Genomic DNA, 15,112 nt, shown 5'->3' with positions numbered 1-15,112 from the left:
GTGCTTCATATATAAAGACAGTAATAAACAGTCTCAAGCCTGTAGGAATTTAGAATATAGCACCAACGAGCACTATTACAAAAATTACTTGCTGAAATTCAGCCAAAAAACATGACATTAATGAAGAACTCACATATAAAGGAGCTGTAATAAAAGGACTATTAATGAACATAGAATCCAATTTAATACATACTCAAGATTAAGCAGTCATAGGAATTACAGTATCATTTATAGAATGTAAACTATGCAAAATTTTTCAGAATAAAAATAGTTCACAAAAACTGAGTGGGGGAGAGTGCTGATTTCCACAGTTCTCACATCAAGAAATTAATGGGAACTATCTAAAATTAAAATATGTAGTTTTTTAAAAGGGCCTCAATTGCTTTATATTTTTCAAGTCTTTCTTGTCTTTAGGAGGATCATTTAGAGGAGAGGAGTCATATTATAAATGTTTAGCTGACTTTCAAAGTTCATTTAGATTCATTTAAGTTTCCTTTTTTCCTATACATTCAAGTAAATCTAACTTAATATGTTAAATCTTTAAAATAGCATGATTAACATTCATTCCAGTTCTGGTAAAACTACAGTAGAGTGGTTAAGAATCTGAATTCTTGACTCAAATTGCTATGTGTGACCTTGGGCAGGTTACTAACCTTTCTGTCTGAGTTTGTCTGTAAATTGAGATTGATAGTCCTTCATTTATAGTTTACAGTTAACCCACATAAAGCGCTTAATACAGGGCTCAACTGTTAGCCACAATTATCTCTCTTTCATGTTATTTATAAAGATGTTATTCATATCTGTAATGATATTACTAAATGTTATTGATAGTTGTTTCTGAGTGATGGGATTTGGGGTGATTTTTATCTTTTTCATGTTCTATATTGCTTGATTTCTTTTTTACAATGAATAACACAAAGCTGTCCCTTAAAAAATAAAGTAAAAAATATAAATTTTAGTTGTCCCAGCACTTCTTTTGCATCTGAAATCTCAGTTGTCGAGGCTGAAAATCTATATTTTTAAAATGCTCCTGAAATGATTCTGATTACCTATCAGGTTTGGAAAGCAGTTGGCATTGGCAACTTCTCTCCACTTAATTTTAATTAATATATTAGAAGCCCCTGTAATGTACGACTTAGTTACACAAGGTCTTCCAGTCTGGCCTGCTTCAACAGTCTTATTAAGAATCTGAAGAGTTGAGGGTGCTGATTTTTGCCAAAAATCAGAGTAAGGTTTGGGGTACATTGTACCCATAGGAGATTGCTATTTTATCCCAGGAACAAGAAAGAAGAATGGGAGTAAATGGGAATTTAGTCATAAGGCAAGAGTCTTTGAAATTGGAAGGGTATGGGGTAAGAGCAACAGGGATGCTCTGGAGGAGGGGTAAGAGGATGGTAGCCATCCAACATCATCACAAGGTATTTTTTTAATTAAAAACAAATTTTTTAACATCAGGAAGTCAGTTTTTCCTCCACTGACCCCAGAACGGATGTGTTGCTAAAAAAGTGCCACCTCAGCTAAGAAAACCCTATCCATGAATATGTCACTTAATTTACTACAAACAATAAATCCTCCATGCTGCAGAAGTAGACTGTGGATGGACACTTGGGTTGCTTTCATATCTTGGCTATTGTAAATAATGCTGCAATATACATAGGGGTGCGCATACCTTTTTGTATTAGTGGTTTTTATTTTCTTTGGATAAATATCCAGTAGTGGAATTACTGGATCATATGGTAATTCTATTTTTAATTCCTTGAGGAACCTCCATACCATTTTCCACAGTGGCTGCACCAACAGTGTACAAGGGTTCCTTTTTTCCACATCCTCACCAACACTTGTTATTTCTTGCCTTTTTTATTCTGGCCATTCTGACAGGTGTGAGGTGAACTCTCATTGTGGTTTTGACTTGTATTTCCCTGACGATCAATGATGTTTAGCATCTTTGTATCTGTTGACTATATGTCTTCTTTGGAAAAACATCTCTTCAGGTCCTCTGCCCATTTTTAATCAGGTTATATGGGTTTTTTTGATGTGGAGTTGTAGAAGTTATTTCTGTCAGATATTAACCCTTTATCGGATTATATCATTTGCAAATAATCCTCAGGTTTTTAGAGTTTCAAAAGAATCACTTAAACCAGGAGGGATATTTTCCCTGGGATCGCAGATTACACCTTTTGGGTATAAGGATTTCACTAAAGACCAATCTAAATGGGGAAAAGAGGATAGTAGCAAAGGAGAATTTGAGACCCCGTCTCAGGCAAAATAGCAACAAGACTGGGGAAACTTGTTTCTGCTTTTCCTCTGGGAAATTTTATAGGGGAGTTGAGTGAGACATATATACTCTTCACCCATGAAGGCCTACCTTTCTGAACCTTAGAATGCAGTTAAGATAGAGCAAAGGAAGTAAGTAAACAAGTGTCCGCCAGTTTCATGTGGGTAAGTGGGTAATTTACATCTCCTGTATTACTGAGCAACTTTGCTCACCTCTGTCTTTCCTTTATCTTGGCTTCCCCCTGGGGTTATCCTCAAACGTGAATAACTATTCAAGAGAGGGCCTGAGATCCGAGATATAAGATGAACATGGTGTAGTTCTATGGCCTGACAATTTTAGTTATAGATTTGAGGATAAATATATTTGCATTAAATACACATATATTAAACATGTATTAAAAGGGATAAAGTAAAAGGTCACATGAAGGTATTTTTTTAGATAATTTTTTACTATAGTAAATATTAATACAAAAAAGTATGTAAATAAAAAATGTAGAGCTTGGTGAATATCAGGAAGATAAACTATGTAACCACTGATTTATTTTGTTAATTGCATACTTTCTTTTTATAAGTGTTTGATCTTTTTCCATCCTTTTGCTCTTAACTTTCTGAATATATTTAATGTGTGTCTCTTATAAGTAACTTGTAGTTGGGTTTATTTTTTTCTCTAGTCTGGCTGGCGATCTTTATCTTTTAATTAGAGTTTTCAGTCTTACATTAACATCATTGGTGATATATTTGTGTTAAAATCAATCATATTACTATTTATTTTCTGTTTATTTCATCTATTCTTTATCTCCTGCTGCTCTTTTTTCCTTGTCTTGTTTTTGATTATTTTTCTATTTTTTCTGTTATGTATTCTTTTACTATTTATTTTAATGATTACACTAGCAATTACATTATACCATTATACATCCTTAGTCTTTTAAGGTCCAACACCAGTACTTTCACCACTTCTGGACAACAGAATGATTTTAGAGCACAAACTCTCTGTGTCCTCACAGTTTTTGTACCACTTTTGTCATTTGTTTAATGATAATAGTAATAATATCGGAATATTATGTATATTTATTTATATATAATACACACTGTGTAATATAAAAGAGAAAAAAGGTAAATTTAAGTATTTGGACAGCAAAAAAGGAAAAGAACATGGCAAGCAGGCTTGGGTTCACAGAGGATTCTGGTGTGCAGAAGAGGAAATTCTGTGTGTAAATTCTGACCTACTTACCCATGCCCCACCTAACAATGATTCTCCAAGTTATTACTCATCTATTTTACTGAATTGTCCACAAGGTGTATTTTAGCAGCAACTAAAGGGATAAAAGTTACATATTCTCAGAAATGTTCTCCTATATGGAAAGAATTAACTTTTCCATATGGCTAAAAGTTATCAACTTGTTTTTTTGTGTGTTTTTTTTTAAGTTATCAAGTTTTTTACTCATGGCATGTATATTGCTTTATAATTATAACATCCTGCTAATTTTTTTCTTACAGAAATACACTTTCGGGAAATGGCCTCTAAATCTTGGCTGAATTTTTTAACCTTCCTTTGTGGATCAGCAATTGGATTTGTTTTATGTTCTCAGCTATTTAGTATTTTGTTGGGAGAACAGGGTGATACCCAGCCTAATATTCTTCATAATGATCCTCATGCTAGGCATTCAGATGATAATGGACAAAGTCATCTAGAAGGACAGATGAACTTCAATGCAGATTCTAGCCAACATACAGGTATGGTTCACTTTATTAAGGAGTAAACAGAAATAGTATTTATTAGTCTGTGTAAGTGTTGTGAGAATTGGAAAAAGCTATTTATGTGAATTTTGTTATTCACAATATTTTTTTATGAAAATGAACTTAATTCCCAATATTTAATGACAGCTCTTGGTTTGCCTCAGGAAGGAAATTGCTAAAACCCAGATTTATTTAGGGAGTAAGATAGTAATTTTGAATTTATTTTTAAATAGAGACCGTTCAGAAACTGTGATTCGGGAAAGGCAAAACTTTTCAGATTAGAGGTTTTTTAAAAATATTTATTTAGTCTGACTTTGTTATCATGGTTTATATCTGTGTCCTTAGTGTTTCTGCTATTGTCTTGATTTGGTCTTAGTTTTTGCTTAGTCTTGTTCTGGAGAAACTCAAGAGGTATACATAAATCTTAATTTATGTATAATTTTTCAATTTCTATTTCTATCAGTAACTAATATAACTAATCTTTTCACGTTTTAAGAGGCATTAAAAACTAGGGAGGTAGAAACTTAGGTTGTGTTATAATGACTTCATTTTCTCCTGGTCACCTACCTTTAACTGGATATTCTCAATTGCGTCCTCTACATGCCAATATTTAAATGTTGGTTTTCTCCAAATTTCTGTCCTTTGCCTGTTTCTTTGCTTGTGTGTTATCAATTCCCATAATTTTAGTTTCCATCTACTCTTTACTGTCTTTATCTTAGCCCAGTTCCAAACACTGAAAAAACATTAACATAATTCAAAGATCTCTGTAAATGTGATTTATCTGACAATAAAGAATACAGCATCTTGAAAACAATTGGAATTCCAGGTTGCAGAGGGTCCCTCCATTAAGAATTGTTTCTTTTATCTCTTTGGTAGTAAATTACTTCTTTCCAACCTCTCAAGCAGAGGCTGAGGGATGAAGTGTACCACATCCTGGTTGAGTTGTATGAACTAGCAAGCACGTGCATACTATTACAAATTATGTCATGTTGTGTAAGTGTTTATATAACTGATTCAGCTCTGAGTAGGTGCTCTTTGTTCTTATCATAGAGCAGTTTGATCACTGTACACTTGCTCTACAGCCTTGCTCCAGATTGTTAAAGGATTGGTGCCATGCTTCTCTACTACTAGTAGGCTGTATCAGGTCAGTGCAGGCGCTTATATTAGGTACCTGCTTATCCTGCTGATGGTCCACATCTGTCTAAGCTAGAAACTATGAAGTCATGGTAGGTGTTTTCCTTCACTTACCAATCAACCCCATTCATTATAAGTTCCAGCATTCTAGATCTTTACCATTTTTCAGATTTCCTCTCTCGTTCATTTCCCCTAGTTCAGGCTTCAGTTATACCCATGTACCTGCACTCAACCAAACTTCACTATACCTTTTGTCCTTTCTTATTGTGAGCTTCTACTCATTTAAAGACCTATTTTCTGCATCATCTCTATTTTCCCTGATTTTGCTTTATCTCCCCTTCTCTGTTCCAGCCAGGTTCCCATTCACTGCTCTACAGGTTCCCAAGCCACTGCTTTCTTTTTCTGCAGCACATTGAACCCTTTTGCATACCTCTATTGTAGCATCTCTCTTAGTATGTGTCAAATGCTGGTTTGCATGCAAGGTCCACCTCAAGACTGAGTTCTTTTGTAGCAGGACATGTGTAGTACTCATCTTTTCATCTCCTTTGCCAGCACATGCCTACAACAAAAGGAGAAAGAATATCTATCAGATCCCAGCAGTGGGGAGAAGGTTGTCTTGTTCAGAGTGAAACATTGAGAATTCCTGCATCTACAATTCTCCCTGTGCATCCAGTATTTAGTTTATCTATAGGCAGGAGATTGGGCTCCTCAAGTACATGAAATGTGAATGCTCTCTGACTCAAGGGTGATTCAGTCTGTTTTTGAATTGTGAATTATTGATTTTTCAGAGGGACATGAGAATACTTTTGAAAATTCCATGCCCAACCTCGCCCAACCTTGTCCAACCTTGTATTAGCTCTCCATCAGTTAACCAGAAATTTAGCGTCCAGTTCATTTTTCACAGGAGTAAGCTTTTGTAACTCACTGGTTGACCTTAACTTTAAGGATATGCTTCCTTAGGATTGTGCCTAGGGCGTTACTACAAAAAGTGTGGTTTTGTAGTCTCATGCTGGTCCACAACTAGATAGGTATTGAAATTGGAACTGCACAGTTAGAAACTTTCAGGGTAATTTAACAGAGTAATTTTGTCTAAATCAAAAAATAAGAATTAGGATTTGTATATTTCTCTTTTTAGTTTTATTTTTCTAGTAATTCATTTTTAGCATATTTATAAAAGCATAGGTCTCTAACTATTGGACATAAAAATTGATCCTTCACCAAGCACTGATCTAGAAACTTAAAATTGGACTCTTCCTTTAAACCAGTGATACTGAGAATGTGATCCTGGCCTGACGGTCTGAATTGTTTGTTACCAGTCTGCACCCAGATAAGGAGCTTGCACCAGGATGTAACTCATTTAAGCTCACTGCTTAGTTAAGTGGACTTTTTTGGAGGTATACCAAGACTTCCTTAATGAAAGAAGTAATATGGTGCTTTATCATGGCTCCCTATTTCTTTACAAAGGAGTACTTTGAAAAAATGTTGCTCTAGACAATCTTGGAAATACTATTGCTGCTTGTTCTGTTCTGTTTCTGACTGATGGATTTGCATTTTGGAATGAAATATATTACTGTCAAAAGTAACCTCAACTCTGCGTTAACTCTTCTTCAAACTGGGGTAATCATGAAAGCCTTTTTTAAAGCCACCTTAGGGTACTTGTATAAATTCATAACAGTTAACTCTTGTGGACTCCAAAATGAACTGTTACTTCAGCAGCATGTCTTTCCTATCCTTCAGAAGTATATTTAGAGCTGCAAGAAATTCCTGTTAATGTTCTGTTGAGAACCAGTTGAAGCTTTCTTTGTAGAATGAAGTGAAAAGCAGAGACTGTCTTAAGACTGTGCTTTATATGTATACCAGTCTCCAAGAGAACTTGTTAAAATGCAGATTCAAATCGAGTAGGTCTGGGGTGGGGCCTGAGATGCTGCATTTCTAACAAGCTCCCAAGTGATGCTGATGCTGTTTGGTCAACAAACCACAGTTCAAATAGTAAGAATTTAAGTCATACTGGCAATTCTTGCTAACTGCGATGGATCTCCTGGATAAGACTAATGTGAAACCAATAAATCAAAATGTCATATTAGGTTGAGTTTTGCTTTCTTACAACTAAGTTACTAATGGTAGAAAGATAAATAGGAGGGGGTTTTTGAAATTGTTTAAGAAGATTTTTCTTCAATATAATTTATTTGAATTTTACATCTATGTAAATATAACTCTAAAATTTTTTTGTTTAATAGATGAGAACACAGACATCGCTGAAAACCTCTATCAAAAGGTTAAAATTCTTTGCTGGGTTATGACAGGGCCTCAAAATCTAGAGAAAAAGGCCAAACACGTCAAAGCTACATGGGCACAGCGTTGTAATAAAGTGTTGTTTATGAGTTCGGAAGAAAATAAAGACTTCCCTGCCGTGGGATTAAAAACCAGAGAAGGCAGAGACCAACTATACTGGAAAACAATTAAAGCTTTTCAGTATGTTCATGATCATTATTTAGAAGATGCTGATTGGTTTATGAAAGCAGATGATGATACATATGTTATACTGGATAATTTGAGATGGCTTCTCTCAAAATACAACCCTGAGGAACCCATTTACTTTGGGAGAAGATTTAAGCCCTATGTAAAGCAGGGCTACATGAGTGGAGGAGCAGGATATGTACTGAGCAAAGAAGCCTTGAAGAGATTTGTTGATGCATTTAAAACAGACAAATGTACACATAGTTCCTCCATCGAAGACTTAGCATTGGGCAGATGCATGGAAATTATAAATGTAGAAGCAGGAGATTCCAGAGATACCACTGGAAAAGAAACTTTTCATCCCTTTGTACCAGAGCACCACTTAATCAAGGGTTATCTACCTAGAACCTTTTGGTACTGGAATTATAACTATTATCCTCCTGTAGAGGTAAGTTTAGAAACTTTATTACTATATAAATATTTAGATTGACTTTTGTTTACTTAAAAAATTAGCAAATAATGTGTTTCTTTAGCACCAATAACTAAGAATCTCCTGTACTCTTTTTATATAGAGTGGCAATGTGTAACGAAATAGATGAGACCATGAATGTCAGCAGTAGTAATTCAGTAAATATTGCTATGGTTATCAGCTATTTATTGCCTATGTCAGGGACCAAAAATATAGCAGTAAATATGGCCAAGTTCCAGTTCTTGTGAACCTTGTAACAGTATATCATGAACCTTACATTCTGCATACAGAGACATACGTAAACAGGCAGACTGGTAAAGATAAAATAAGATTTTAGGTAGTGATAAGTGCCCTGAGGTAAAATAAAGTCAAGTGAAGGGATAGAGGGTGACCCAGATTGGAGTAGGGTACCCTAGTTTGGGTGATTAAGGAAGATATCTCTAAGAGGTGACTTCTGAACAGAAATCTGAGTGAGGTTAGAGAGCAGGCTGAGTGAAGAGCCTTTTGGGCTTCAGGAACAATGTATGAAAAGACTTTGAGGTTTAGAAAGATCTAGATTCAAGTCTTCTCCCATTTAATAGTTCAGTGACTTTGGATGGACAGAATTTGCCCAACTTCTGAGCCTGCATTGCCTCATTTGTAAAATGGACCTGATCCACCTGTTTCATTCTATTGTGATTACAGTATAGTACAGTGCCTATCATACTGTAAGCACGTAATAAGCCTTAGCTCTCATTTGACACCTTAGCCTTCATTCTTGAGGATTTTATCTAAGATACATTATTTTATTAAATATCTCAGCTGTTTAAGAAGAATTAATATCTTGTACCCACCAACTAGTTTTACCATATATTAATCTTTTGCCACATTTGCTTCCTTTTTTGAAAAAGAAAAAGGTATAAATACAGTTGAGGCCTGTGTACCCTCCCCAATCCAGTTTTCTTATCTCCTTCCTCAGTGTTAACCACTATCATGTATTTAATGTTCATCATTACCATGTACGTTTCTATCTTTTTTCCTACATGTTTATGTATCCATAAATAATATATAGTAGGGGTGCCTGGGTGGCTCAGTCATTAAGCGTCTGCCTTCGGCTCAGGGCGTGATCCTGGCGTTCTGGGATTGAGCCCCACATCGGGCTCCTCTGCTGGGAGCCTGCTTCTTCCTCTCCCACTCCCCCTGCTTGTATTCCCTCTCCCACTGGCTGTCTCTCTCTCTCTGTCAAATAAATAAATAAAATCTTTAAAAAAAAAAAAGTATTGTTTTGTAGGTTTTCGAATAAGTGGATGGAATTATTCCATATTATCCTTGAACATTTGCCCTTTTCATAGAACATTAAAATTTATCCACATTAACATATGTATGTCCTTCATTAATTTAGGCTGCTGTGTAATCTAACATATGAGCATATATAATTTATCCATTCACCTACTGATGCACATTTAGTAGGTCGTTTCCAGTTCTTCACTGTTATGAGCATCAAGCAGTGAGTGATTGACTGAAGGACACCAGGAATCACGAAACCCAGCTTTTAGATTCAGATCTGTTATTGATTAATAATGCATGTAGGCAAGTCATTAGTATCCTATGCCTTCTTTTCTCTGTCCCTAAGATACAAATAATACACTTCATGCTAGCATTCTCATCTTCACAAGCCAGTGTTTTCAGATCATTATCTAGGACAGTGATTCTCAACTGCAGGCTTTTTTGCCTCCCAGAGGACATTTGGCAAAGTCTGGAGACATTTTTGGTTGTTAACTGGGAGACTGGCAGTGGGTGGAGGTTGCTACTGGCATCTAGTGGGTAAAAACCCACAAGATTGTAAACCCACTAGATGCTAAACATCTCACAATGCACAGGATAGCTCCCCACATTCCTGATTTCAAGAACGTAACACAAATAGAATGATTTCATTAATAATTTTTAAATATTGATTGCATATTGAAAAAAGAATAATATGGATTTATTCATTTGAAATATAGTCAAATTAATTCCTTTTTTTAAAACTTTTTAAATGTGGCTACTAGATTTTAAACTGCATCATGTAGCTTACATATATCTATTGAACAGAGCTGATTTGATGATCACAAGTTGACTTATCATTTTACTTTTCAGATTTGTTTCTATCCTTACATTGCCTAAAGGTGTTAAGAAGTAGGCACCAAATAATTTTCCAGTGCCTACGTGGTTGTCCAGAAACCCCACATATCCAGTGTTTGTTTCAAAGGAAAGTTCAGAGAGAAGGTCAGAGAAAATACAGTGGTATTTTTTTTTTACTGCATTGTAAGCTACCTACTTCCAAATATGAATTATTAAATGTTCGGTATGAATCTTCTCTGGGAACTTGCCAGAATATCTTTTTTCTTGGGTCCTTGCAAAGACATTAGATAGAGTCTGAAGTTTTGTTGGAGTCACCTGGGTGAAACATTCTCTAGATACCAAAATAACCTTATAACTGTTTAATTCTCATGCCAGTTCTGTTTTTTGTTTTGTTTTGTTATGTTTTCCTTTTTTTTTTTTTTTGGTTGTATTTATTATCTTGTTTTTGTCTTTTTTAAACCTGTTCTCATACAAACTGTTAGGAATCTATGAGAATTATATATCTGGACAAATATTTAACTCTGACCTTCTTACTGAGGACCATCTAAATGTAATTATTTGTCAATAATAATGTCAACATTTCTTGAGCATTTACTATAGGCCAAGCTGGTTCCAAGTATTTTATATACACTATCTCCTTTAAGTAACCATCTTTTGCAGGTGGGGAAATTGAAGCTTATAGAGATTAAGTAACTTGCCCAAGGTCATACACTAGTAGGCAGAATTTGACCCTAGTAGACAAACTTTGGATTCAAACTTAGATTTGATTCAGTACTTCCTCTCTTAAATACATACTATACTGTTTGGGTTGATGTGCAGATGAAGTATTAGGTTGCAGACACATAATGAGCAAGGATTTTGTAGTCATTGAATGCTCCAAAGGTGTCTTTCTGAGGTTGAGCCAAGCAAAAAGTTATAGTGAGAACGTATAAAGAGAAAGCAAAACTCGGAAATAGAGCTTCATCCTTTATATAGCTGCCCCTTTCATTTGAGGAAGTCTCAAGATTCTTTCAGCAAAAACACTATAGAATATGAAAGAATATTATTTCAGGTAGATTTATTTTAGCAGTTTTCATGTTTAGTTTTAAATCATTAAGAACTGTAAAAACTCTTGGTTTCTTCTACAGGTCTAATAAATAAGGTGCTTCTGCTTTACCTTGCCAACTTTAATGCTTGGTTTCTGTTAAAATTAATGTGTCCTTTATTAGTATGTGAATATTGTATGTTAACTATGTACTATTTCTTAATAATGCCTGTTTCTGCTACTTTTTTAGGGTCCTGGTTGCTGTTCTGATCTTGCAGTTTCTTTTCACTATGTTGATCCTACAACTATGTATGAGTTAGAATACCTCGTTTATCATCTTCGTCCATATGGTTATTTATACAGATATCAACCTGCCTTACCTGAAAATATACTAAAAGATATAAGTCGATCATACAAAAATGAAGAGCCAAAAGTAAAATGAGAACCCTTGAAAGAAAAACATAAATGAAGAGGTAAAATGTCTAGCATTGCACTGAAGAACTTCTTCATTTCTGATACAGAACACTGGAATCCCAGTGAGGAATTCTTTCTAAGTGAACATTCCATATTAGAAATCTTTCGTATGAATGACTGTAAACTGAAGCTTTAAGTGAGCTGTGAAGTCTGTTAAAATGTGTTTTGATACAGTAATATATATATATATATATGAAAAACTTGTGTTTTTAAAATGGTGGCCAGGCAGAGGGACTAGAAACGAGATTTTTGTTTTCTATTCTTGACCACATGTATTATTTTCACTAAGAAACTAGAACATTTAAATTTTCTAAAACTACACTGCACATATTAATAACACACATGATGCTAAATAGATCTGCCTTAAAGAAAATTTTAGAAGGACATAGTGTTGCTTAATGTTATTTATAAACTCAAGACATGAGTTTATATTTGCAGTATGATATAAATGAACCAACCCCCCCCACACACACACATGCAGTTTTTGTCTAATGAAAATTTCCTGTGACTGTAATTGGCAGTATTTCTTCCAGACTACAAGGTAAGATAAGAATGGCACTTGTCGTAAAGTGCATTAATAAAACCACATTTTGAAATTATATGGGCCTTGACTGTATTATATACTTGGTAATTAGTAGTTAATGTTTTACTGAGTCCCCATTGTCTCTTTTCTAAGTATGTTTATCCTTGAATACGATTTTAATTATTAATATTTATTTACTCAAAGCATTAACAGCATTCTATAAACATGCATTTTAAAATATTTTGTTCCCAAATCTACCCATTGTTAATTGTGGGTAACTAATAAATAGTCAATTTAATGCTATTTCAGGATGCTTTTCTTAGATCAGTGCCACTCAGGAATTACTAAGTGACATTTTAAATTGATTATTTGAAACTCTTTCCAACTACATAATTATAGTTCCTTTTGTCATCCTGTTGAGAGATGAGAATTTGTGCCTTTCATAACTTGTTTGAAGCAAAGTTTAGACATTCATTTTTAGGCTCTGAGGTGGCTATTAGTTACACTGGCAAAATAATTTGAATGTACGATTTTGACCAGAGTTTATTAAAAACATTAGAAAAACAGAGTGCTTAAACAAACTGAAATATGCCACAGATATTAAAAGACCAAATACTTAATTCGTGAACAACAGCCTGAATTTTGATGCTGACTTACTATTTTGGGGTGGGTTTTTGTTTTTTTGTTTGTTTGTTTGTTTGGGTTTTTTTTTTGATTTTTGGTTTTGCCAGTGGATAATTCTAATAGAGCAGAATACCTAATTCAACACTGTCATCAAAAATATGTTCATAAATATGTCCAAACTTTGTCCAAATTTTAGTGACCTTCTACTTAAAGAATTTCTGGAAGGAAAGAAAATTTTAAGTTTTGTTGTCTTTAGCAATATTATCTGAATATATCATAAAAGAATATTTTGCAGACTTTCTAAAAGTATATTCTTAAATGTTACAAATGATTTACATTTTTTATGTTTATCATTATGCTAATTTTACATGGCTGTCATGCCATTGAATCTGCTGCTTAGCTAAAGAGTTTATTGTGCCAAAACATGTCAACATCGTGTTCTCTTTGGATGATATATCAAAAGGATATTTATCTTGATGACAGTTAGGGGTAATTATGGATTACTCTGTCCACACAGTGAAAAGTCACACCAGTTTTTACCTTAAGTTGTCTTTTGTTGTTTTCATGACACTGTCACCTGCCAGAATTTGAAGGCATTCATTCTATTCTTTGAACAATTCTTCACCTTGGTGTGGATATGAATTTATTTGCAGTCCATATATGCTACTTTCTAAAAACCTTAAAATTTACTCATAGGAAATTAACATTGTGATGAATCTTGGGGTCTGGGGTCAGACTGCCTGCGTTTAAATTCTTTATCATTTACTAGTTTTGTAACCTTGAGCAATTTACTTAATCTCTCTGTGCCTCAATTTTCTCATCTGTAAGTTAGGGACAGTAATACTACCTACCTCACAGGATTTTTATGAAGATTAAATGAGTGAATATATGTACAACTTTTAGAATATTTGTCTGGCCCAGACTATGGAGCAATAAGTATAAGGTTTTATTATTCTGTTACCTTAGAATGTAAATATTCTAAATGAATGAATCTGCTTTAATCAAATTAGATAATGAAGGAAATATTTCATACATTTCTTATAATAATTAATAGCTAGGTTTTATCTAATGCCTACTGTAGGCCACATAGTGTGCTTTAGATATTCTATGTGTATTAGTGTTAATCTTCACAAATTGGGTGTTCTTCTTATATTGTAGTTGAGAAAAGTGAGGCTCAGAGAATTTAAGTAATTTTTCCACTGTCACAGAGCAAGTAAGTAACAGAGCCAGGATTTATTCTCAAAGCCTGTGTGTTCTTTGTTCCATGTCAGCCTTGAGGTTAGTCATTTAGCACTATTTCCATTTTTACTTATTAACATGTGTGATCTGATACATCAGCCAGTAATAGACAAATTAACCAGCCAAATTGTCATAGTGGCTCTCAAATTTTGGTTCTTCTACTCTTGTCTGGGAGCTTGTTAAAATGCAGATTTCAAGACTCCAGTCCCAGAAATGCTGATTTTAGCATGGGGTCCATTAGGATGCATTCTTACCAGATTCCCTTGGTCAGTGGTTCTCAAAGTGTTGTCGTCCCCAACTAGCAGTATTTGCATCATCTGGGAACTTGGAAATGCAACCTCTCCTGGGCTCCACCCCAGACCTCCTGAGTCAGAAACTCCAGGGGTAGAAGCCAGCAGCTGTGTTTAAACAAGCCCTCCAGGTGAGTCCTACTCATTTTAGTTTGGGAACCAAGACCTGGGTGATTCTGATGCACAGTTGGAATGCACTGAAGACTTATTGCCCCTTAAGTAGGTATCTTTCAAAGATTTAGATGAAGCATGTTCTAAATCTGTGTCGTCCAACGTCATACCATATTAAATGTGAGAGACTTTAAAGATAACCTAAAGGGTCCGTGGATCATTCATTTTTTGACAAAATTCTTTAGCTTCTTCAGAGTGACTAATACCAGGGCCCACAGTAACATGTAATTCTCCAAGTTTAGTAATTTCACAATTGGGGCAGGAAGAGTTTATTAAGTACTAGTAAATACATAATAATTCATTAAAAGCATACCTAAATGAGTGTCCTCACTTGTTAGTAAAATAGTTCCAATTGTTCATAAAAAATTTTAAATGGAGGTATTAAAGTACTACTTTATAATATGCAGAATATTTTTCTGCTAATTCATGCTATCAGAATTTCATCACTTTCAAGAATCAGTTGACTGTCCTATATGACCTAAATCAGCAAAAAATTCTCCAGGTATTCAGTAGAGCACATACAAGCAGATTTCATGATGATACCTTACCATCTTTTAAATTAAGATCTTTGTCATTTGGATAGATGATTTTAGTGT

The 15,112-nt window shown here is 34.5% G+C and overlaps 1 protein-coding gene across 1 annotated transcript in view; it reads left to right on the top strand.

Moving 5' to 3' along the window:
* C1GALT1 (core 1 synthase, glycoprotein-N-acetylgalactosamine 3-beta-galactosyltransferase 1) overlaps window positions 1-15,112 on the top strand; it is an 80,624-nt gene that overhangs the window by 13,908 nt on the left and 51,604 nt on the right. The window contains exons 2-4 of the mRNA XM_087861052.1: window positions 3,772-4,008; window positions 7,383-8,050; window positions 11,446-14,476. Of these exons, the coding sequence (XP_087717178.1) occupies window positions 3,772-4,008; window positions 7,383-8,050; window positions 11,446-11,637 (1,097 nt within the window). The 3' untranslated portion in view covers window positions 11,638-14,476. The remainder of the gene's footprint in view (window positions 1-3,771; window positions 4,009-7,382; window positions 8,051-11,445; window positions 14,477-15,112) is intronic.

Source organism: Ursus americanus, chromosome 3 (assembly GCF_024610735.1).
Source record: "Ursus americanus isolate L20-20 chromosome 3, mUrsAme1.1.p, whole genome shotgun sequence".
Taxonomy (NCBI): Eukaryota; Metazoa; Chordata; class Mammalia; order Carnivora; family Ursidae; genus Ursus; species Ursus americanus.
Note: the sequence above shows the minus strand (reverse complement) of the source record. Positions and strands in the feature narration are given on the sequence as shown.